The sequence below is a fragment of the Peromyscus maniculatus genome, chromosome 6 (genome assembly GCF_049852395.1).
Source record: "Peromyscus maniculatus bairdii isolate BWxNUB_F1_BW_parent chromosome 6, HU_Pman_BW_mat_3.1, whole genome shotgun sequence".
NCBI classification, from domain to species: Eukaryota; Metazoa; Chordata; class Mammalia; order Rodentia; family Cricetidae; genus Peromyscus; species Peromyscus maniculatus.
The window spans coordinates 22,987,376-23,012,674 of NC_134857.1; the positions used below are offsets into that span (position 1 = coordinate 22,987,376).

The following is a 25,299-nucleotide window of genomic DNA, read 5'->3' on the forward strand; positions in this document are numbered from 1 at the left end:
GCGAGGGATGATGTTCAGCTGAGTTCTTCATTCTATTTGGTCCAGAAGCCCAGCTCATGAGATGGTGCCCCCCACACTCAGGGTGAGTTTTCCCACCTCAGTTAAACCAGAAATTCCTCCCAGACATGCTCAGAGGTTTCTCTCACCAATAATTCTAGATCCAGCCTCGTTGACAGTCTTCACTAGAGGAAGACTGGATTCAGAGAGGAAATCTAAAAGAAGGGATGAGAAGAGGAGAAAGATAATTGGAGGAAGGTAGGAAGAGATTTAGCCCCAGCTGCAGATGCATTAGAAACTGAGGAGCGTGGTCCAACTAATTGTTGTCACTTCTGTCCAAAAACCATAGAAAAACATTTTGGATACCAAATTAAATGGTTGCAAGAGTGTGTTCAGAGCATAACAGAGCACCACAAGATCACTTGTCTCAATATAGCTATGAAGTTCAATGACTTGAATTCTCTGATGCCTCGCATGCTTGGGCACAAATGTGTGTCCTTATTACCCACTGACATTGGCGAATGACCTCTCCCCGAGAACCACATGTTCTAGTCACTTATTCCGATGAAGCACAGACCAAAACTGAATCGGGGAGAAAAGTGTTTATTTGGTTTACACATCCCCATCACAGTCCATCACCGGTGCAGGTTGGGGCAGAAACCTAAACAGGACCATGGGTGGGAATCAGTGGGGAATGCTGCTGACCTGCTTGTTCCCACAGCTTGCTCAGCCTGCTTTCTTACATAGCCCAGGACCACCTGCCCAGGGGTGGCTCAACTTATGCATCAAATATTTATCGAGAAACTGACCCACAGACACGACACAGACCCACTCGAAGGAGGCAACTCCCTCCTTCCTCAGCAACTCAAGCTTGTGTCCAGTTGACAAGAGCTAACCAGCATGCTTCCTAGTTGGCTTCTAATTTCATTTTTGTTAAAAACTCTGACTTTAACACCATTTTCATAAATAATTAAGATAGGAAAAATAATTTAGATGGGTATACAAAATAAACTGTATTTTGTTTAGGTTTGCTGGAAGACAAGAGAAAATGTACAGCTAGAAATGTCCCTTATATCTCCCTTCTCTGGCTGCATTACATTTGACAGCTACTTATGAGTGTGTTTCATGGTTTTAAAATATATTTCCTGTATACAATGACCTTGTGTCTTTCACTTTTACAAGAAGAATAATGTTTCTTTTGTCTGTATGTTAGAGAGATGTGCTTGTGTTCGCTTGTGTATGGATGCAGGAGGTCATAGGACATGTGGGTGCCTGCCCACTCTTCCCACCTTGGGAGGTCAGAGGACGTCCTGGGGTGGCTGCCTACTCTTCCCACCTTGGGAGGTCTGGGAATATAATCCTGGGGTGCCTGTCCACTCTTCCCACCTTGCTCCTGCCTGCTTCTTTTAAACACTGCATCCTTCAAGGTGCTTGGCCTGATTTCCACGGATTCTCCTGTGTATGCCTCCTATCTCCCGCTAGGGGTCGCCAGGGTTACAGACAATTGTGCTGCTCTGCCTGGCTTTTAAATGGGTTCTGGGGGTAGAACCAAGGTGGTCAAGCATCCCTGGCAATGCCTTTACCCAGTGAGCGAACCATCTTCCTACCAGGAGGAATAAAAATTGTACACATATATTTATGATAGTGTACTATGTTAACACAGCTCTAGAAATCTAAGGGAGACAATGAAAATAAAACGTAACAAAAGCTTCATTTCATGTTTTATACTAGACATTCTCTATATTTCTTTTTAAATTACATACTAAGCATACAAAATTGTAGTTTTGTATAGAATTATCTACAAATGAGTAGATTATATCATTATGCAAAGTTAGTTTAACTAACCATATCGTTGCTTAAATAATTTGTGGAAATCTTCTCTCGGAATTTTCCAAACAAATATTTGGGGTCTGAATATGACCCATTTTTTGTATTGCTTTATTTCGTAAAATGAAGACTATATACTTATTTCACAGAGTAAACAGTTCATTTCACAGAATGAATTAAATTACCTGTTTTCCCAAACTAAATTCACCGGCAAAAGATGTTAATTCCATCCTGTCGAGCTGTGAAGGCATCTCACATGTTCTCCAAACAGATGCCAGGCAAACCAGCAAAACCCTACCATCTCCCCTAAATATATCCGAGTGATTTCTTCCTGTTCTTATGTGTCCGAGTATTGAACCGCGCAGGATTAGGAAAAAAAAGACTTCTACAATCTTCACACTCACAGTCACGACTTGTATTAACTTGTAGATCCAACTTTAATCTACAAATATTTCTTGGCTGAATTACAACAAAATAATGGCATTTAAGGGGTAAGTAGTTGGCAGTGATAAAATAATGTTGACGGGCGTTTTTTTTTTTGTTTTTTTTTTTTAGCGGGAGGGGGAGGTTAATGATAGGCGTTCAATAGTTATGTAGTCTGAAAAATGCAGCAATAGAGATAACTAACTGTCTGGTCTGCGTCCAATTCACCCATCACGCTGTAGGTGTGGAAGAGACAGGAGCGAATGTTCTAACTAAACAAAGGAATTCGCGATGGTTTTAGAATCAGGCTCCATCCTTCCTCCGTTTAGGTTACAGTCGGTTTGCATTCAAGACTTGAGTGTGCTGTCTTCTCTATCGCTTTTGATTGTTTTCTGACCTCACACAAGGAAAGGCAGTAGGAGATCCTTGCAGATCCTTTTCTTTGCCCCCATCCCTTGGCAAGAAGGAGGAATTAGCTCTGTAACCAGATCCTCCCGGTCTGCATTTAATTTCAAGCACGAAACCAGCCACCGTCTCTGCAAGACTAGCTGTAACCAGCAGGGGGCAGTGTTGGCCCGCGCTTAAACAATCTTTGGGCGCAGAAAGTTTGAGGTTTGGAGGGATTCCTGTGGCAAAATTGTATGACATATGCCCTATATTTGCATTGTTTGGCTTCAATTCATATTTTGCAAGTTGGTTCCCTTAAAGGGGAAAATTATTGACCCGATTCCTAGTCACGTTTTATTTTTCTTTTAAAGAAACCTCGCGCGCACCACACAAATAAGATGAGGCAGGGGAATCATCTGAGCACAGTCGGTGATGTGTGACACTTAAAAAAAATTAAATTTAAACTTCATTTCATTTATTTCTATTTTCTTACAGCTATTCTCCCCCCTCCTCCCGCCCCCCAGACCAAAACCGAAACCAAACGTTATTAGATTTCCTTTGGCTAGAAAATGTTGGGCAGGGGGAGCCCACCGGGGGTCAAAATTCCAAACTGGGTTTGTAAGAGGAAATTGTCCCCGCAGAAGCTGCCATTGTTTCAGCCGAAGCCTCTGGACTGATCTGTAGACCGGATTCCAGCTGTGAGACTAACCAAGCTGCGGGTACAGGCGTGCCCCTCTCTTCCTTTGAGAAGTTGGAGGTCTGCAGGCACCGAGGCCTCGATGTCCCCTAGTCCCGAGAGACAGCAGCTTGGGACCCAGGTTCACGAGTAGGGAAGAGCTGGGGTTCTGCGGGGTCCCGTGGGCAGAAGCTCGCTCGGGCACTGCCCCTGGCTAGGGCAGGAAATGGTTAAAGCTCAGCAGCGGCGCGCATTCCCAGACAGGCTTTGCCTAATCCTTCCTCCCGCGTTAACAGACCCTCGCCCCCAGCCTTTCTTTCATTTCCCTCGACCCCCTCCACCGAGTTATTACCAGCCTAACAGCCTAATGGCACCCCCAGCTCCGGCCACTAAACTTATTTATTTCCAAACCTGACCCCACCCCCATCTATTCCGCCGCTGCCTCTTGCTGTGATTGCGCCGACACCGGCCAAGGTTTGACCAAAAGGGAAAATAAATAAATAGAAAGGAGTTGGGGGTGGTCGCCCCTTCTTTGCGCCTCTGCCGCGGGGCTCGCCCACCGCCCGCCCACAGCCTCGGAGGCCGCGGTGACGAGCGTCGCCCCAGCCAGTGGCGGCTGGAGGCGAGGGCGGCGGGGACGCCGGGCGGGGCTGTGGCCAATGGGCTGTAGCGGGGCAGGGCCCGCGGGTGACAGGACCAGAACAGGGGAGTGGCGGCCACTGGAGTCCGGGAGCATCGAGGGGCGAGCAAAGTTTCTCAGTCCTGCTCGCGATCGCGGACAGCCCTCCCCCCTCCGTGTGTGCGCGCGTGTGTGTGAGTGCGTGTGTGCGCGCAGCGGGGAAGGGGCGGGGAGAGTGCGAGGGACCCGGAGAGGCAGCGGGGGACTCGCCGGGCTCCAGATCCGCCGTGGTGCCACCTCTGAGCCCTGGCTGTGGAGGAGCGCGCCCACCCGGCGCCCAGTGCAGCTGCACCGCACCTCCGAGTCCCCATCGTCCGCGGGGACCGCGAAGGAGGGACCCACCCCTCCCCAAACACAAAGCCTAGCGGATTACAAAGTGAAACTGACCCGGGACAATAAAAGCACAGATCCCAGGACAAGGGCGAGGCGCTCCCGGGGGCGCTGGTGCCCGCTAACGCCCGGGGAAGAGCCCCTGGCATGGTGAGGGGAGGGGACTCGGGGAACCAGCGCTGCTGCTGCCGCCGCTGCTGCTGCCCGACCCCCGCGACGCGGAGGAGGAAGGGGAACCCGCGCTCTGTGGATGTACAATCGATGCCCGCGCGGAGGTGAAGGATGCGGAGCAGCGCCTGCAGCAGCTTGGGCTGGACTTCGGGCTCCAAGCAGCGGCTGGCGCAAAGGCAGCCTGGGTTACCCGCGAGGGGACGGAGCTGAGCGCTGTTGGAGACGCGGTGCCCCTGCTGCCTCCGCGAGTGTGCCCGATCCAGAGACGACCTCCCCAGCTCCCCCGGAGCAAAAACTGAGAAGAGTCTGCACCACCAGTTTCGGGTTCTCCCGGCGTCCTCGCTCTGTCTCCGGGGTGCAGGGGCTTTGCGGCCCTTGGCTCTGTCCTGTTTGGCGTCGCGCTCTGGGTAAGTTCTAAAGTTTTTGGAGAGATGTGCTTGCAGTGAGTGACTCCTCGGGTCCCTGAAATCCAGGCCGCCTCTCGCAACTCCTATTCGCGGTCAGGACGCTCAGACTCGGGATTCCAATCCAAGTGTCTGGAGGCCTGGAAACTTTCTCGGGAGAGCCCAGGGATGCCCCGCCGCTTGTCGCCTCATCCTCCCCTGCGCTGCGTTTCTCCCCGGCCACCAGGAGCCTTCTCCTGGGCAACTGCCCCTCGCTCACTCTTCTAAACTGTAGAGATCTCCGGCCAAACTGGCTTTTTACTGGCGCCACTCAGAAGCCCTCTGGATCAGCCCGTTTCCTTCACCTTGTTTCTCTTCCTCTCGCGGTTCCTGGAAACCAGGACCATGAACTTGGCCGCAGACCCGGCTCCCGGCCGCAGGCGGCTCCTGCTACTCTCTCCATCCCTGTGCCAGCTGCTGCGAGTCTGGGGGTTGTTGTCTCTGCTCCCGGGCCCGGCCCGGGTCCAAGCGGCCGAACAGCGTCAGGTGTTCCAGGTGATGGAAGAGCAGCCCCCAGGGACTCTGGTGGGTACCATCCCAACGCGCCCCGGCTTCACCTACCGGCTCAGCGAAAGCCACGCCCTGTTCGCTATTAACAGCAGCACCGGAGCGCTGTACACCACAGCCACCATCGACCGCGAGAGCCTGCCCAGCGACGTGGTCAACCTGGTGGTCCTTTCCAGCGCGCCCACCTACCCTACCGAGGTGCGGGTGTTGGTGCGTGACCTCAACGACAATGCCCCAGTCTTCCCAGATCCCTCGATCGTGGTCACCTTCAAGGAGGACAGTGGCAGCGGGCGTCAGGTCATTCTGGACACCGCCACGGACTCTGACATCGGCTCCAACGGCGTGGACCACCGCTCCTACCGCATCGTCCGCGGCAACGAGGCGGGTCGCTTTCGCCTGGACATTACCTTGAACCCCAGTGGCGAGGGAGCGTTCCTGCACCTGGTCTCCAAGGGCGGGCTGGACCGCGAGGTCACGCCTCAGTACCAGCTCCTGGTGGAGGTGGAGGACAAGGGTGAGCCAAAGCGGCGGGGTTACCTTCAGGTCAATGTGACTGTACAGGACATTAACGACAATCCCCCGGTGTTTGGCAGTTCCCATTACCAGGCGGGGGTGCCTGAGGACGCGGCTGTGGGCTCGAGTGTCCTGCAGGTGGCGGCGGCGGACGCAGACGAGGGCACCAATGCGGACATCCGTTACCGGCTGCAGGATGAGGGAACCCCCTTCCAGATGGACCCGGAGACGGGGCTCATCACCGTGCGAGAGCCGCTAGACTTTGAGGCCCGGCGACAGTATTCGCTGACAGTGCAGGCCACGGACCGGGGCGTGCCCTCGCTCACTGGGCGCGCAGAAGCGATCATCCAGTTGTTGGATGTCAATGACAACGACCCTGTAGTGAAGTTTCGCTACTTCCCCGCCACCTCGCGCTACGCTTCGGTGGATGAGAACGCTCAGGTGGGTACCGTGGTGGCTCTGCTCACCGTGACCGACGCGGACTCCCCGGCAGCCAATGGAAACATCTCAGTGCAGATTCTCGGGGGCAATGAGCAACGCCACTTTGAGGTACAGAGGAGCAAGGTGCCCAACTTGAGTCTCATCAAGGTGGCCAGCGCCCTGGACCGCGAGCGAATTCCTTCCTACAACCTCACAGTCTCCGTCTCGGATAACTCTGGGGCGCCCCCTACCGCCGAGGTTCAGGCGCGCTCCTCCGTGGCCAGCTTGGTGATTTTTGTCAATGACATCAATGATCACCCTCCGGTCTTTGCGCAGCAAGTGTACAGAGTGAACCTGAGCGAGGAGGCGCCTCCGGGGAGCTATGTGAGTGGGGTGTCTGCCACCGACGGTGACTCTGGTCTCAATGCTAACCTGCGCTACAGCATCGTCTCTGGAAATGGGTTGGGCTGGTTCCACATTAGTGAGCACAGTGGTCTAGTGACCACCAGTGCTGCGGGGGGCCTTGACCGTGAACTTGCCTCCCAGATTGTACTGAATATCAGTGCCCGAGACCAGGGGGTCCACCCCAAGGTGTCCTATGCCCAGCTTGTGGTAACTATCTTGGATGTCAATGATGAAAAGCCCGTGTTTAGCCAGCCTGAAGGCTATGAGGTGTCTGTAGTTGAGAACGCTCCAGCTGGGACTGAGCTGTTGATTCTAGGGGCAACCGATGGGGATCTGAGTGACAACGGGACAGTGCGCTTCTCCCTGCAAGAGGCTGAGAGTGACCAAAGGCTCTTCCGCCTGGATCCTGTATCTGGGAGGCTGAGTACTATCTCCTCCCTAGACAGAGAGGAACAAGCCTTCTACTGTCTATTGGTTCTAGCGACAGACTTGGGCTCCCCTCCCCAGTCATCCACAGCTCAGGTGAATGTCAGTCTCCTGGACATCAATGACAACAGTCCTGTGTTCTACCCAGTCCAATACTTTGCTCACATTCAGGAGAATGAGCCTGGAGGTAGCTATGTTACCACAGTGTCTGCTACTGACCCAGACATGGGTCCCAATGGAACTGTTCAGTACAGTATCTCAGCTGGAGACAGGTCGAGGTTTCAGATTAATGCTAAGAGCGGGGTTATTTCTACAAGAATGGCCCTAGACAGAGAAGAGAAAACAGCCTACCAGCTGCAAATAGTGGCGACCGACGGGGGCAATTTACAGTCTCCTAACCAGGCCATAGTAACAGTCACGGTGTTAGATACACAAGACAACCCACCTGTATTCAGCCAGGCTGCTTACAGCTTCGTGGTCTTTGAGAACGTGGCCCTGGGGTACCACGTGGGCAGTGTTTCTGCCACCACCATGGACCTCAATGCCAACATTAGCTATCTCATCACTACCGGGGACCAGAGAGGCATGTTTGCTATGAATCCCGTCACAGGGCAGCTGACCACAGCAAGTGTGATTGATAGGGAAGAGCAGTCTTTTTATCAGCTGAGAGTCGTGGCCAGTGGGGGAGCAGTAACGGGAGACACCGTGGTTAACATCACAGTGAAAGACTTGAATGATAACGCTCCCCACTTCCTCCAGGCAGTAGAAAGCATAAACGCAGTGGAGAACTGGCAGGCAGGACATAGCATCTTCCAGGCCAAAGCCGTGGACCCTGATGAGGGTGTCAATGGCAGGGTGCTCTACAGCCTGAAGCAGAACCCCAAAAACCTGTTTGCTATCAATGAGCAGAATGGTAACATCAGTCTGCTGGCTCCACTGGATGTCCACGCTGGCTCATACCAGGTAGAGATCTTGGCCTCTGATATGGGTGTCCCCCAGCTCTCCTCCAGCATCATTCTGACAGTTTATGTCCATGACGTGAATGACAACCCACCAGTGTTTGACCAGATTTCCTATGAGGTCACACTTTCTGAGTCGGAGCCTGTGAATTCTCGATTCTTTAAAGTGCAAGCTTCTGATAAAGATTCTGGGGCAAATGGGGAAATAGCGTACACTATCACAGATGGGAATACTGGGGATGCCTTTGGCATATTCCCAGATGGCCAGTTGTACATCAAAAGTGAATTGGACCGTGAACTTCAGGAGAGATATGTGTTATTGGTTGTTGCCTCTGACCGGGCAGTGGAGCCCCTAAGTGCTACTGTGAATGTCACTGTGATTTTAGAAGATGTGAATGACAACAGGCCTTTGTTTAATAGTACCAATTACACATTCTACTTCGAAGAGGAGCAGAGGGCCGGGTCATTCGTAGGCAAGGTCAGTGCGGTGGACAAAGACTTCGGGCCTAATGGGGAGGTAAGGTATGCTTTTGAGGTGGCACAGCCTGATTTTGAGTTGCATGCTGTCACTGGGGAACTCACCAACACTCACAAGTTTGACAGGGAGTCACTCATGAGGAGGCGGGGGACAGCAGTCTTCAGCTTCACAGTGATAGCCACAGATCAGGGCCTCCCTCAGCCTCTCAAGGACCAGGCCACCGTGCATGTCTACATGAAGGACATCAATGACAATGCCCCCAAGTTTCTAAAAGACTTTTACCAAGCTACCGTGTCAGAGACGGCGACCAATCTGACCCAGGTCTTACGGGTGTCTGCCTCCGACGTGGATGAAGGAAATAACGGCCTCATTCACTACTCTATCCTCAAAGGAAACGAAGAAAGACAGTTCACCATAGACAAGTTCTCTGGTCAGGTGACTCTTGTAGGTAAGTTAGACTATGAGGCGACCCCGGCCTATTCCCTCCTCATCCAGGCAGTGGATTCAGGGGCCATCTCCCTCAACTCAACCTGTACTCTAAGTATTGACATTTTGGATGAAAATGACAACACACCCTCATTCCCGAAGTCAACACTATTTGTGGATGTCTTGGAAAACATGAGGATTGGTGAACTGGTGTCCTCTGTTACTGCCACTGATTCTGACTCGGGTGTCAATGCAGACTTACACTACACCATCACAGGATCAAACAACCATGGGACCTTTAGTATTAGCCCAAACACTGGGAGTATCTTTCTTGCCAAGAAGTTGGACTTTGAGACACAGTCTCTATATAAATTAAACATCACAGCAAAAGACCAAGGGCGACCTCCTCGGTCATCCACAATGTCAGTGGTGATTCATGTGAGGGACTTCAATGACAACCCCCCAAGCTTTCCTCCGGGAGACATTTTTAAGTCTATAGTGGAGAACATCCCTCTTGGTACATCTGTCATTTCTGTGACAGCACATGACCCAGATGCGGATATCAATGGGCAGCTGTCTTACGCCATCATTCAACAGATGCCCCGAGGCAACCACTTCAGCATAGATGAAGTCAAAGGAACCATCTACACCAGTGCTGAGATCGACCGGGAATTTGCCAATCTCTTTGAGTTAACAGTGAAAGCCAACGACCAAGCTGTGCCGATAGAAACTAGGAGGTATGCTTTGAAAAATGTGACCATTTTGGTGACAGACCTCAATGACAATGTCCCGATGTTTATATCACAAAACGCCCTGGCTGCAGACCCTTCAGCCATGATCGGTTCTGTCTTGACTACCATCATGGCTGCAGACCCTGATGAAGGCGCTAATGGTGAGGTGGAGTATGAAATAGTCAATGGAGACACAGAAACCTTCACTGTGGATCGCTACAGTGGAGACCTTCGTGTGGCTTCTGCATTAGTGCCTTCACAGCTCATCTACAACCTCATAGTATCAGCCACAGACCTGGGCCCAGAGAGGAGGAAGTCAACCACGGAATTGACCGTCATCCTCCAGGGCCTCGATGGGCCGGTTTTCACACAGAACAAATACATAACCATCTTGAAGGAAGGGGAGCCCATTGGTACCAATGTCATATCCATAGAAGCAGCTAGCCCCAGAGGGTCAGAAGCTCCAGTGGAATATTACATCGTTTCCGTTCACTGTGAAGAAAAGACTGTTGGACGTCTCTTTACCATTGGACGGCAGACTGGTGTCATTCAAACTGCAGCCATTTTGGACCGGGAGCAGGGAGCATGTCTCTACCTGGTGGATGTTTATGCCATAGAGAAGTCATCTGCCTTTCCCAGGACACAGAGAGCAGAGGTGAGAGCTTGGATTCCTTTATTATCTGCTCTGGGTGGGCTTTTTCTAAATGTCTTTGTCATTGTGATTACTCTCTATGATTTAACTGTGTTTTCATGGCTGTGTTTATAAACAGGGACAACTTAGAAAACATTGTCACACACTGACAGTTTCAGAAAAATGCAGCTATAATCCAGGTTACAATAAATAATGAACTTTTTTAAAATGATGAATGTTCCTTAATTGCAACCATGAGTGTAAGGTTACTGACAGAGCACTTGCCATTTGCAGAAGTAATTAAAGCCCATTTGTGTGAGCAGAGGCACTGTACTCACATAGACTTCTCTTAGTAAAGAAATCTGTTCCAAGGTGAAGAGTTTTGCTAGATCTCTGAGTGGGTTAGATTTCTGAGCTGGGTTGTGCTGGAGCCTGCGTGGCAGTTTACATCAGGACGGCATTGACCTCCCCATCCTCAGCAAGCTTGGCAGATTCTTTATAGACAGTGAGTAATCTCAACGTGGTGAGCCAAGTTTGTGGAGATTCCTGATTTCTTCTGCCTGAGAAGCTTACAAACTACCCCCTGGCAAGGAGCAAATGCTTCTCTTTCTTCCTACACTGACTCAGGTAGCTGTGAACAGTTAGATCTGAAGTTCCACTCCAACTCTTGGGATGAAAGTGTGCTGTTATGCGATGATGCGGGCGCTTGTCCTATCTCCGGGTGGGAAAGGCTACTCTGGGCACAAATCAGTCCCACGCCCATCCCCCAGAAGGTGCTGGCTGGATTGTGGCCTCCACCCATCTTACTATCCCTGATAGACATCTTCTCCGTTAGGCTCCTCCCTTTCTGGGCTGTGTGAAAGTCGCCAAGAACTGATTCGGCTATCTTCTAGAATGCTTGATGCATGTTTTCTGAGTCCTCCCTCCTGTTTCCCACTCCTCTCAGAGATGTCCTAGCTTCTGCCCCTCAGCCAAAAACTCAAAAGATCAAGTGTGGTTTCTGATGCCTGGCAGTGGTCCAAACACAACGCGGTGGTGAAATGGGGTCTGCTATGTTTATTTGCTTGCTTTCTCCTCGGGGGAGACCAAGGATGCTTTCATTTTGAGGGCTTGTTTTTATTGTTATCTTTTGAAATTCTTTGTGATTATTTATTTTTTCTGATTGCTAGCTGTTGCATCCTATGGACGGGATCAGAGGGCATTAGTGCTCATTAGAAATATAATTCCCAATGGTGATGTCATTGTAAATGGATTTCAATTTTTCCTTGCACGCCTTTGCCCGAGAGGCTTCAGAGTTAAATTGTCTCCTTATGTCTGCTTACTTCTTCAGCGATCTCAACATCAGAGGTCTTTGGCTTAGATCTGGTCATGATTTATGACTAAATCATTACTTGATTTGAGCTTATTCCATCTTCCACTTTCTTCTCTGCAGTTATTTCTGAGATGAACAGCTTTGATTAGTTTGAACACCAAAATATTTACTGAAGGCTGGCAATTAAGTCTCTCTGGATAATGGCTGAATTTGTTAAGCAGATGACCTGATTAGGTGTTTATTTCACTCAACTGCTTTTATTAGAGGAGTGCAGAGCATTGGAAGGAATGCTCATGGGTGCCATTAGAAGATCCATTACACCTGTGATTTATCCATTCAGTAGGGGAAGATTGGCTTGCCATAAATGTGCCGGACAGTGATGTCTCTGAAATAGGCATGAAGACTAAAAATAATTATTATTACAAATAACTTTTGTTAGGAAGGGGAGCAATATGCCCACTATGTCTTTACTCTAACCTCAGTTAATATCAGTATGAAACATATTCTTTCAGACCTCCAGGGTCCTCTGTATTGACAAACCAAGGGAGAATTGATCTGAAGACTTGTGTGTGTGTGTACCTGTATGACTGTACATGTTTCTCTCTCTCTTGTACACACACACACACACACACACACACACACACAGAGACAGAGACAGAGACAGAGACAGAGAGAAACATAGAGACAGAGATGAAGAGACAGAGACAGAGAGAGACATAGAGACACACACAGAGAGAGAGAGAGAGCACACTCGCCCATGGATCAAGATACCCTCAGTATACTAAAGTGCAGAAATTGTAAACCAACTTTGAGTTCCCAAGTTACAGCCACTCCTGAAATTTAAAGCAAATATTTTATTTGTTATGCTCAAAGAATACTGAAAGCAGTAGTTTGGAGGTAAAATTTTATGTTATTCTTTGTTGTGTTTTTCCAATATGTAAAGTAAACTAGTTTTTTTTTATTTTGCTCAGTTGGTTTACTATTATTCTGCTATGAAAAGACATAAAGCATCGACGGCAAAGGTGACTTGTACATTGTTCCATTCCAGGTTCAGACTTTTGAGTGTATTTGAAAGCATGCATTTGTCTGACCTGATAGGTGTCTGGGCTGCTTGCTTGGCACCCAGGCCAGTGTCACAACGTCAGGCATTCTGTTTGATGAGAGGGTTGGACGATTGGCCTGCATTCTTTTGGGATGCGCATGAGAGATGTACCTTTGGTATTGCTCACTCTGGACACTTGCCCAAAGGACACGTTCAATCTGCCTTCCAAAGCTAAAGCTTGACAGGGCAGGAATGACTCCAGAGGCTGTCTTCTGTAATATGTCAATTAATTAATGAATTCTAATTAAAATTTAGAAATCTGTTTTATTTGCACACTTGCAGTGTAGGGGTCTCAGTTAGAACTCATGATGACCAGGGACTTGGTTATATTGATCCTTTTTATTTCAGAGTCTCATTTATTACCCAGCATGCAGTAGGTGCTGCAAACTTGTTACGCTGAGTAACATGGTAGACGAACCAAGATCAGAACACAGCTCCCCCTTCAAGGAGTGAGTCCAAGAAAACCCATCAGTTGAATAAGGACAGAGAATAGTAATTACTTCTGCTCTACAAATGAAATGAGGATTGTCAGAAACTGGAAAGAACAGAGGGAATAAAGGGTGGTCTGACACAGGGTGACTGTGTGAGTGGACGGGGGACTGCACCCGACCAGGGTCACATCTGCTGCTTTCCAGGACACTGGCCTCTGGATCCCCTTATGTTCCTCTGGAACTCCCCAAGGGCCTCCCGGTTAAGGGTGTGCCTTAACTAGTTTTCTTTTTTAGTTGTGGTGACTTGTATGAGAAATGGCCCCCACAGGCTCCTGTACTTAAGAAATTTTAGGAGGTGGAGCTTTGGTAGAAGAGTCTTTGGGCAAGGCTTACAGAGTTTGTAGCCCTGACCCACTTCTAGTTTCCATCTCCACTTCCTGTTTGCAGTAGAGATGTAATCTCTCAGCTTGCTGCTCCTGTGGCTTGCTGCCATGCCTGTCCATCACAGTGGACTTTGATCCCTCTACATTCATAAGCCAAGGCAGATGCTTTTGTCTGTAAGTTGCTTTCAGTCTTGGTATTATATCTCAGGCACAGAGAAGTAACTGAGGTGCTAGTTTTACCAAAGCAACAGAAAAATAGAGGATACTGGCTTGTTAACATCATATGGGACATGATGTTCTTTTTTGTCTAAAGATGCTACATGTTCAAACTTGAAAATCTGAAGTAATGATATCTTGAATTTAAAAACTCTCTTTGGCTCATGACTTACAGAATACACTAGGCATCTCAAACCTTTTTTTTCCTGGTAGATTTCACAGTGGTGTTTTGTTTTGTTTTATTTTTCAGTTAAAATATCTGAGATTACTACATTCTCAAATGGGTAGGTTGAGTAGAGTACTGGAAAAGCATTTTGGTTTGGTCCTGACAGGTAATTATTGATTTTACCAACCCAGGAAGGACATTGCCTTGGGACTTACTCGAAACACATCAGGATATTGATCAGCAGATGTACCTGTGTAGTTATGTGAAAATGTATGGTCTGTGCTGCCTTCCAAGTGGGTCTTTGCCTATTTAAGATGTATCTGTCAGCTGTTTGTAATTCAGAAAATACTGGTATAAATGATGGAGATTCTCTCAGACAGGATTTTTTTTGGTAGTTGAAATTTCATAAATTTCAAATATGCTTGTTTTAAATGATGGATAAATGAAGGTTCTGAAGAAAATGTTTGTATGTATATGAGTGTGTTTATGTGTGTGTATGCATGTATGTATATGTGCATAAGTGTGTTTATATGTGTGATAGTGTGTGATTTATGTATGTATGTGTGTGTGCATGTATGTATGTGTGTGCATGTATGTATGTGTGTGCATGTATGTATATGTCTTTATATATGCATGCATGTATGTGTGTGTGTATGTTTATTATGATGTAGTCAAACCTTACTGCTCTGTCACTTTGTTATATAACATAATTATTTTGTTATGAGAGTCCATAGCTCACACCTCCTTTGCATGTCTCACAAATACTCTGTATCATCAGCAGTTGTGATTGCCTTGCAGTGTATTATGTCTCTTGAAATATGTTCCTCTTAACAGCTGTGGTGTAGTTGTGACCCAAATCTGACCATCTCCCCTCCAAGTACACCAGACTGTGAATCCCACTGTACTCTCATCTTACGTCATCAAACTCTCAGGTCTGAGTGAGGCACACAGGTCATTTGGCATCACCATGTGCTTGGTGAGTTCACTCAGCCGCACACCCTCAAGGCTCATCCTTGGACTGCAGATTTCAGGTCTCACTGTTCTGACAACCATGTAGTATCACTGTACATGTGTCATGTGCACCTTGCCCACTTAGCTCCTGATGCTCTTCTCTCTTTAATGTTTGTGCCATGGGTTACAGTAACCCATCACTAGATGTGTCCAGACAGAGGAAATGCAGACCTGGGAGAGACAAGTCCATGTCCATGTTGACTGAGCACTGTATACAAAGCCAATCAGCCCCTGCGAACATCCATTCTAATTAGAATGGAGTGTCACTGGAGTGGAGTATGATAGCCTGGGGTCATGATTGCCTGGAGCTCTTCGATGTTAAACTTTCTTTACAGACTCAGCTATCTATCTGTGCATCTTCTTCTGGAACTGTCAGGTCTTCTGCCCACAATTTAACTCTGTTGCTCATTTTGATGCTATTGATATGTTTCAATTCCTCTTATATTTTCATCACTAACCCCTGTCAGATCCATCCATTGTGGCTGTTTTCTAACTGATATCTTTCTTTCACTATGTTGGTTGTTTCTGTGATTCTGAAGCTTTCTTAGTCTGATTTGTATTTGCCTATTTTTTATTTTATTCCATTGTCTGTATTGTTGAGCTTTTAATAAAAAAATGTGCAATCACTGGTTTGGAAAGAAGTGTACCAGTGCACCGGGGGAAGTGATTTATCCTAAAGTTCATCTTGAGGTCTGGCCTTTCATCTTCAGTCCATTTTAACGTGACAAGGAATGAAGGTCTCGTGTGATTCACACTGCATATGAACAAGGCTTCCCCCAGCACCGTCCAGTGACGACTTGTCCTTCCCCATGGTGTGTTCTCGCAGACATTTGTTACTGCACATCGGTTCACCAGCAGCCCGTGACTTTGCCTCTGCACTTGCTGTTCTCTTTCAGCGGTATGTGCATCTGTTTTTATGGTGACACATGACATTTGGCTTTCAGAAAACTCTTTCCATGTATTGACTCTCAACTCCCCTGGGATTATTAAAAATTATTCACAATTCAAAGTTTCACTTATTAGCTCAAATCTTACCACTAACATCGTTGGTTCTTTTGCCTGAAGTGCCAGGCTCCCTTCATTCACTGTACAAGTGAGCAGCTTCTTTCAGTGGCTCTTTGTGGTGGAAATGGGCTTCCCCAGACAGCGGCTTCTGAGGCTCATGGCACAGTCAGACAGTCCTTATCTGGGTGCAGAGCACCGAGTCTCTGTGCATGTGTAATCCCATGTAACACAGAACACTGATAAGACATTGAGACACAATTGATAGTTGTACTGTATTCTAAAGAACATTTTTCAATTTTTAGTGAGACTAGCATTCAGGTTTACTGTGGGTACTGGTGTGAACCTGATGTTGACCTCTGACCCCACACAGGTGATAATATCCAGATAGACACCTATGTACATGGTTGGACTGTGTTTAATTAAGACTAGAAGGAGCTTTAGCAATTGGATAATCTATTAATTTTCACAAGAAAGCCACACTGATTACCAAGAGAAGATGGAGATGCTGGGTGCTAGACAGTAAGTTAAAAAATAATTTTATTTCAGGCAGTTTAGAATTAGAGCTGGTTCGTGTTAGATGAGATGGCTGAATTTGCTGGGCGTGGACCTGCCGAAGAACTAAGGCAGCTAGACAGTGTATTAATGGGGGAGGTGTAACAGTCTGGCTTTTCTGAATTTTAGTGACTGACAGATGTAGAATCCTAATTCAGGACAGGATAACTGGGAAATGACTGAGGCCAATGTAGATTTGAATGTTCCTTAAAGTGTCCAAAAAATAGAATATGATATTTCCATATTTGCAGAGTCGTTTCAAGACAAAGGTTCTCTGTGTAGCTCTGGATGTTCTGGAACTCACTCTGTATACCAGGTTGGCCTAGAACTCTTCGAGATCTGCCTGCCTCTGCCTCCTGGGTGCTGGGATTAAAGGTGTGTGCCACCACCACCCATGATGGTATTTCCTAATGCCAGACTTTCAGTAGTCTGTATAAGAGCATCCCACAGAAGGAGAGTGGGATACAGAAGACAAGGGGAAATTATTACATCAATCTCCATTATAAGATAGACACACATGAGACAGAAGGTTGATTCAGTAGGTTAAAGTCCTTGCTCCTTACCCCGTAACCTGAATTAGATCCCATGGATGGTAAAGAGAACCAGCTCCAAGGTTGTCTTCTGACTCCTACACACACTGTGGCTCCCCCAACTAATATTAATAATTCAATAATAACAACGATAATACATATGTAATGATCTGTTAGCAATATGCTCCTACTGTACAAAGGGTGGACCCCCACACACACACATGACAGATTAGACAGTGAAGTCAATGTTGAAAAATAGGGATCTGATTGGCAGATAATTTACATAAGGCCAAGACCTGGCTCTAGATCTTCTTTACAAATTTAAGAAACACTGAGTGAAAATCAAAGAAGTTTGTGGTTTAAGGAGATGTTGGGAGCCACTTAGGAACATGCTGGTGTGACTGCAGCATAGGCATTAGTTCCCAGCAGCTCTCACCCCTGCTGCTTGTTTTAAGAATGACATATTCTTTCTCACTTTTGTAGACAGAGGATTCTAACTGTGTAAAGCATTTCCGTTGTTCTAAAGGTTTCCACACCAATGAAGGAGAAAAGTGACAGGGTTGCACCTGGGTGCTGCTCCAGGGCCAGGGATGCAGGGATCTGACAGTCTTGCTAAGGGCAATTGTTCATCATAACCTCTTCCGGTCTTATTAAACTCGAGCAGGGGTGACTTCTGTGCTTCTGGTTTACACACTCAGTTTTCAAAAGGAATTACTTGTTTTTATTTTACATCTGTAAATATCTTGCCTCCGCATATGTGTTTGCAAAAAGTGCATGTGGTACATATGGAGGCCAGAGAGGGTAAAAGATCCCCTAGATCAGGAGTTATAGGTGATTGTGAACCTCCATGTGGAAGCTGGGGACTGACCAAAGGTTCTCTGTGAGGGTAGCAAGTAACAGCTAAGCCACCTCTGCAGGCCTATGACTCCTTACACGTTTTTATTAGATTATATTTACTCGTGTGTGTGTGTGTGTGTGTGTGTGTGTGTGTGTGTGTGTGTGTGTATCTGTCTCTGTCTCCTCTTTCTGTCTCTCTCTGTCTCTGTCTCTGTCTCTCTCTCTCCATCCATATGTATCTCTGTCTGTATATCAGTGGGCAATTTTCAGGTGTCACTCACTCCTTTTTCTTTACATCATGTGGGTTCCAAGTATTGAATTCAGGTCACTAGTCTTGGCAACAAATGCTTTTACCCACTGAGACATCTCAATGTCTGCTGACTCATTTCTTAAATGTCCTTTTCAGAACACACTTTGAACGAGTTGTTTACACTGCCTGCTTGTGTTCTGTCTACCTCCAATGTCATTCCTACCAGACCTGAACAATGAACGAGCTCTGATGAAATTGTTCTCACCTAGGCGGCCATGATGGCCACGCCATTCATCATGTTGGCATTGCAGATGCTTGTCGTATTTAAGCTCCTCAAAGTCTATAGCCCTAGTCATTCACGTCTGTCAAATGCCTCGTCACTCAGCTTCCATGTCACTGAAACCTGTGACTCTTCATTTTTTAGACTAGCTGCCCCTGCCCCGCCCCCCCAGCTTCTCTCCCTCTTCCCACACCACGAACATGGTAAATTATGGAAGTGAAATTCTGGCAGCCAGTTTGTGAATGGTAAGAGATTCCCAGGGGCTTTCCTGGGGGAATTCTCTCTCTGTACCTTGAGAAGCTCCTGTCAGTGTTTTTCAGTGGCTCTCCAGACTGTCGCAGGGAACCTGACTAAGGGGCGTTTCAGGAAAACTGTAGCTTAACCTGCAGGGGACCGTTTCTTTTTTGTAAAGCGTTAGACAGTGGTTAAAATACTTGATATTGTCTCTAGTCATCTGTGGCCGAGATTGTCTCTACTCATTAAGAAATCGGAACCGCTAGAGCTGTAAGCGATCAGAACCACTGAAGAGAGGATGCTGCTTTAGAGATGGGACGTGGTTTCAAACGTTACAAGTGACTCAGAATGACTGTGGCATCCACTCATCCCCTGGAGAATGTCTGACTACAGGGGCAGTCACAGGATAGAGAAGGGGGCTGAGGACGGGAGCGAGGCCCAGGCTTTGAGTGCTACGAGGACTTTGCAGCCTCAGTTGGAAAAGATAGCAAGATGAGCAGTGATTGTCAGTCTGCTGACATGACAGATGTCAGTGGCAGAGATGTCATGGAGTGGAAATTACCCACTTCCCAGCCTCCGCCAAGGGCTGACCCCAAGCTTCAGCCTGAGACTCCAGCAGGCCTATGAGCCTCACAAAGACGTCTCAAATGAACACTGAGTTGAACTTGAAGATGGAAGTTTGGCTGTGGAAATTCGCCTCACAGACAATACTTCTCATCCCCTCTCCCCGCTCCATGAAACTGTCACGGTTCCAAACAGATCGCTGCTCCCAAGACATCATTTACACTAAAAAAATGGTTGTAGCCCTCTTTGTACATGATAACACCTCTGAATTTTCCAGAGAATCCTCAGAAATTTACTTCATTTCATGTTCTGGAGAAGCTGTATGTCTTTAAATTTAAAAGTATATTAAATATTGTCCTGATTATTTTAAATTTATAGCAATTTTCAGATTTGTGACATTTTTACTAGAGGTAGTATATAAAATGAGGCCTGTACTTTATCCGTTGCTTTAATGATAGTTTTAAGTGTGATTATGTCAAACTGTGTAATAGTGGAGCTTTGAACCATAATTGCCACTAAATGTTACTGAACTGCTTCTGTTTCTCTGTCAAAGTGATTTTTTTTTCTCAGTAGGAGCCACTCAGAGTCCTGCTATTGCCACAAAAAGTTGAGTCATTGTCTATTTTTTAAGATAGTGTATTAAATCACCCATAAAACCATTAAAATAGCTGCTCATGTTTGTGTCTATGTGGGCCAGGGCTGCCAGTGTTGCAAAGCCAGCTTACTGTTTTATTACTCTGCATAATAAAAGACAGAAATTATCTTTCCATTTGGGTCGGAATTAGTTTGAAGTAAGTAATGAATCTTTAGTGTCCTGAGCCCAGGGACGGGCAAACTGAGAGCACCACTTGACCTCTGACTTATTGAGAAATGAAGGATGTGGGAGAGGAGTTTTTCTTTGTGGGCTAAGATAGCTTTGGACAGGAGGGTCAATCTGGCTTTCCAAGAACTTGGGTCAAACCAGCACAGATGGCTGATGCAATAGAGATGGCCATCCCTGTGTCCTCTGCTCTGTGTATAAGCACAGACAGCTGATGCGTTAGAGATCCTGTGTCCTCTGCTCTGCGTATCTGTGGGAGTCCATCGATGCCTTTATACCCATGAAGAATATTTGTCACCGAGCATCCAAGATACACATTAGACACACTAAATAGATCCTCTTTGTCTAAGAACGGTGGTGAATGCTGGATTGGGGGGTGGTGCTGGGGGTGAGCTGTAGCAACACAGGGAAGAGTGATTGTGTGGGACCGGACTTTGGCACGCTTGCTTGGGGTTAACTTCATCACGTTACACACTTACTTCTCAGGGCATTTGATCCTCCTATCTTAGAGATTGTCTGAAGGAGACACCCCAAGCAGACCCCTGGAGGTCACCAGCCAGGCTTCCTAGCCTCCTAACTCCAGTCTAAATATGAAAGTCTATCTCAAAAACTCAAAAGTGGATAGCAACTGAGAAACAAAGCTGAAATTGACCTCTGACCTCCACACCTCTTAAATATGAATGGGCACCCATAAACACACACACACACACACACACACACACACACATGAAAAGTATTTTTAAAAAGTGCTCTAAACACATTCTTATTGGTTGATATAACATGAGACAAAGACAAAATGTAAATAACTGGAGAAATAAAACCCAATTTAAATTTTATCTTTTTAAATTTGGGATTTCCTAAAGTCAATTTTTCCATTCACCGTTAATGAACTTGATATACATTTCAATTTTTTTGTGGGGGGGCTCTCTATTGTTTTTGATATTAGGTACGGAGGCACACTGCATGGTAAAGTTTTATAGTCAGCAGAATTTGAGGTTTATTTCTTTATGTATTTTATATATACATGAGTACTCTGTTTTCACATACATCTACGTGCCCCAAGAGGGCTTTGGATCCCATTATAGATAGTCCTAAGCCACCATATGTTTGCTGGGATTTGAACTCATGAACTTCTAGGGGAGCAATCAGTGCTCTTAACCTTTGAGCCATCTCTCCAGTTTCCTGGTGAACATATTTAAAAAGGAGAGTAGCTTGTTTAAAGCCCTACCTGCCACGGGAACTTCAGGCTGAAGCCCAGGCTCTTTGAGCCTTGTGCCTTTGTCTGATTAAGGGAGGACAGTGCAGCCTTTAGTGAGGCTTGGGAGGGGAAGGTGCTGCGCACAGCAGTATAGACTGGGCTTGAAGGGTGCTGGGCCCACAGTTGAGGCTCCTGCATTCGACTATTTACTCCTTGTGTGGTCCAGAAGGCAGTGATTTCACAAAAATGTAAACAACTACTGGTCAAGGAAATAGCTACTGTTCACAAGGGGATGGTGGCGACACGTCTAAAGACACTGTGTGGACGGGAATAAACCGAGCATTTAAATGTAAGGGAATTAGTAAGGATGCACATCAGAGCACCTCCATGGTGATTTTCTTCATTACTTGAAATCTAGCACACACACACACACACACACACACACACACACACACACACACACACACACACAAATACAATTTAAATAACAGCAAATGTCCAGTGAGCTGGAAGGAAAAGCTCAGAACAGAAAGGATTTTAACTAAGAGAAGGAAATGACTCCTGGTTTTGAAATATTATTTTTTGCAGACATTTACTTTAGGTAATTAACAAAATTTGTCTTGTATTTTTTGTAATGCAAACCCAGATGGGCATTCTTTAGTTCATAGTGTGTTTGGATACCTGTTTGGCGCTGAAGCCATTTTTCAGTTATATTCCATCTAGGGGTTGCTATGAAATACTGAAAGGGACATTGAGTTTTCAGCGACTATGTCATAAAGGAGAATTCAGGCCATGTTCAGGCTGTAAGGACCTTTGCTTTAATTTAATCACTTATAGGGAACATTTCCTAATGGTAACCTTCAAACACCCTCGCCTGCTGGCTGCACACTGCAGTTTCTGAGTTGTGTTTCTATGAAGAATTCTGGTGGAAAGTGCCCATTCTGTTTACTGTTGTCTCACTCCCATGCTCTTTTTTGGTGCTGTAGTGGAAGAAATGAAGCAAGAGTCTTCTTTTTTATTTGTTTATTTTGTTGTCAGAACAACATCTCTCGAAATAAAAATGTTACGTTTGCAGTGACCCTGAAGGCAGAGCTGGACGCCTACTGTCCTGAACAGTCTTTATGGCTGACTTGACACAACCTGGAGTGACCAGGGTAAAGGGAACCTTTCCTAAAGAACTTATGAGATTGGCCTATGGGCCTGTCTGGAGGGCACTGTCTTGGTTGATGATTGATGTGGGGGGGGGGGCGGGGGGCAGCCCACTGTGGGTGGCACCATCCCTAGGCAGAAGGTCTTGGGGTATGTAAGAAAGTCAGCTAGCTGAGGATGAGCCAGGAAGCAAGGCAGTAGGTACTTTTTCTCCATAGCTTCTGTTTGAATTCCTGCTATGATTCACTCAGGATCCTTCACTCAATAATGGACTGGGATCTGGAAGTGTAAGATGAATAAACCTTTCCCTCTCAATGCTGCTTTTGCTTATGGTGTTTTATCACGCCAATAAAAAAGGAACTGATGTACCCCACTTCACCCAGAGGTTATGAGCAACCATGACCACGGGAGCACATCGTTTTGGATAGACTTGGATTCAAGTTCATTTGTTTCCAAAGCTTTTGCTTTCTAATACATCCCTCTGCTCTTAATTACTATACATCATCTTAAGTCATCACATGACAATGAGATGAAAAGATGAAGCTTCAAGGAATATGATTGACAGCACTCAGGCTGGCCCGTGTTGTAAATCCAACTTCCCATTTCCTTTGTAGTTGAGTGAAGATTCGCCCGTTTTTAAGTCAGAAAATATATTCAAGCAACATTTCTGTGAAAGAGTTAATAGTGCTCACTTTCAGAGAACGTGAATATATCACATTCAATGAAGCATTAATTAGTTGCAAAGGGAAGTATAAAGTATAAATCAACATGATGAGGGAGGCTGGCCAGCTCAAGGCTTGCCTGGGCTTCAAAGGGAGACAAAGAAAAACAAAGCGAGAAGAGGAAGGACATGCTTAGGGAACAGAAAACGTGTCTTTTCTCTGGGTCGCATTTATAGTTAGCTAAATTAAATTTGGATGTGAAGCTGACTTTGAAGGGGCCGTCTCTAATCAAATCTCAGACATGAATGAGTTGGTTTTTGCTTTCTAGTAGTGGTTGTGGGGAAGGAAAATTCACCTTCTGTAGGCTAACTGTTAATGAACACAGACCTGTTAGCGGTGGAAGAGATGATAAGGAGCCTAACTGTAAATGGGATTTGTATCATGCAGACACGTTGCAGAGGCACATGCCCATCACACCACCAAAGGCCTGTGGCAACAAACCCAGACACTGTGAAGGCACAAACATGTAGCTGTAGAGAGGCCTGCCTGTGGATGATTGGTCAGTAGCTTTTGGATGTGCTTGGTAGGCATGGCAGCAGGAAGCACAGAGTGTAATGGAATGCTCACCTCACTGCGACCAAGAAATGGACAGAAGGAAGAGGGGACCACTTCCGCTCACAGTGACCAGGGAACAAAGACAGGGATGAGGGACCACTTCCCCTATAGTGATAAAGAAATAAAGACAGGGATGAGGAGACCACTTCCCCTCACAGTGACCAGGGAACAAAGACAGGGATGAGGGGACCACTTCTGCTCACAGTGACCAGGGAACAAAGACAGGGATGAGGGGACCACTTCCCCTCATAGTGATAAGGAAATAAAGACAGGGATAAGGGACCACTTCCCCTCATAGTGATAAGGAAATAAAGGCAGGGTAGAGGGGGCCACTTACCCTCATAGTGATCAGGGAACAAACAGAGAAGAGGTGGGCCTATTTTCCCACATTCCCTTAGGACACTCAGTCAATACCTGAGACCCCCTACTGGGCTTATTTCTTACACTTTCCTCTATTTTCTCATATTCTCGAGCTGAGAACCAAGAATTAGATAGTTGGCTTCAGACCTGGGAAATCTCGACGAGAAATAAAGACTGTCTGAGGCTATGCAGAGTAATGAGGAAAGGAAGTGGTGGTATCTTTTTGGATCTGGGCAGGGATGCCTTTGTGCAGTCCGTAACTTATCACTTGGTTCCTTTTGGAAGTTTGTTCCATATTGCTACTTTGAGATAAAAGGTGAGCACAGCCATGGGAGTCAACTGAAACAGATTTCATCCTCTCAGCCTTTAGACAAAGCCAACGTCGAAGAGTTCCCTTGGGTTGTTTCAGCAGAGGGTGGAAACCACTTAGCATTTCTAGTTTTGCAGTGAGATGGAAGACAGAGACAGGAGGATACTGGCTGTACTCCCGACCCTGGCCTTGGGTTAGAGTCTGCTCGTCTGTAAGCAATAGCCAGAGACTTCAAAACCAGAGGGGTTGCATTAGAGTCTTATTCTCATTTTTATTGTGAACAGTTTGCTGTCACCTCCTGGGCATCAATCTTACCCCATTGTTCACTCCCTGGAATACTGTTGAGTACTGTGGCATCAATCAGCCCCACTTCAAATCCATACCTGCAGCATATGGACCTTAGTCTGTTGTCAGAAAACCTAGAAGACTGCACATTGAGCGGTGTTTCCAGTTGATTTCACTGACTCATTATTTATCCCACAGAAGCTTTTACTGTTTATGGTAGAACTTGATCCAAAGGGTAAGAGGGACCTTTCCTGAGGAACTATCTGTAGCATGAATCTTAAAAGTGCTTATCAATAAAATCAAACCTGAGGTCAGTTATTGGGGTGAATGCTGGAAGATCAGAGAAGCAGAACAAGCCACAGCTACCTCACCTTGCGGATTCCTCTGCTGATCCTGTTTCCTCAGACTGGAAGCCTCTGAGTCCTCATCCAGAATGAATCTCAGCTGAACTGTTGTTCGAAAGCCTGAAAGCTTAACCAGCCAAATCTTTGTAGTTTCTGGTCCTCATGCCTTATGTATCTTTCTGCCATCACTCTCTGGGATTAAAGGCTCACTTTCTGGGATTAAGGGCATGAGTCACCATGCCTGGCTGTTTCCA

General features: G+C 46.6%; 1 protein-coding gene across 1 annotated transcript in view; it reads left to right on the forward strand.

Annotated features, from left to right (window-relative positions):
* The first annotated feature begins 4,970 nt into the window (after positions 1-4,970).
* Fat4 (FAT atypical cadherin 4) overlaps positions 4,971-25,299 on the forward strand; it is a 132,949-nt gene continuing 112,620 nt past the window's right edge. Inside the window, exon 1 of the mRNA XM_076574027.1 lies at positions 4,971-10,453. Coding sequence (XP_076430142.1) covers positions 5,279-10,453 — 5,175 coding nt within the window. The 5' untranslated portion in view covers positions 4,971-5,278. The remainder of the gene's footprint in view (positions 10,454-25,299) is intronic.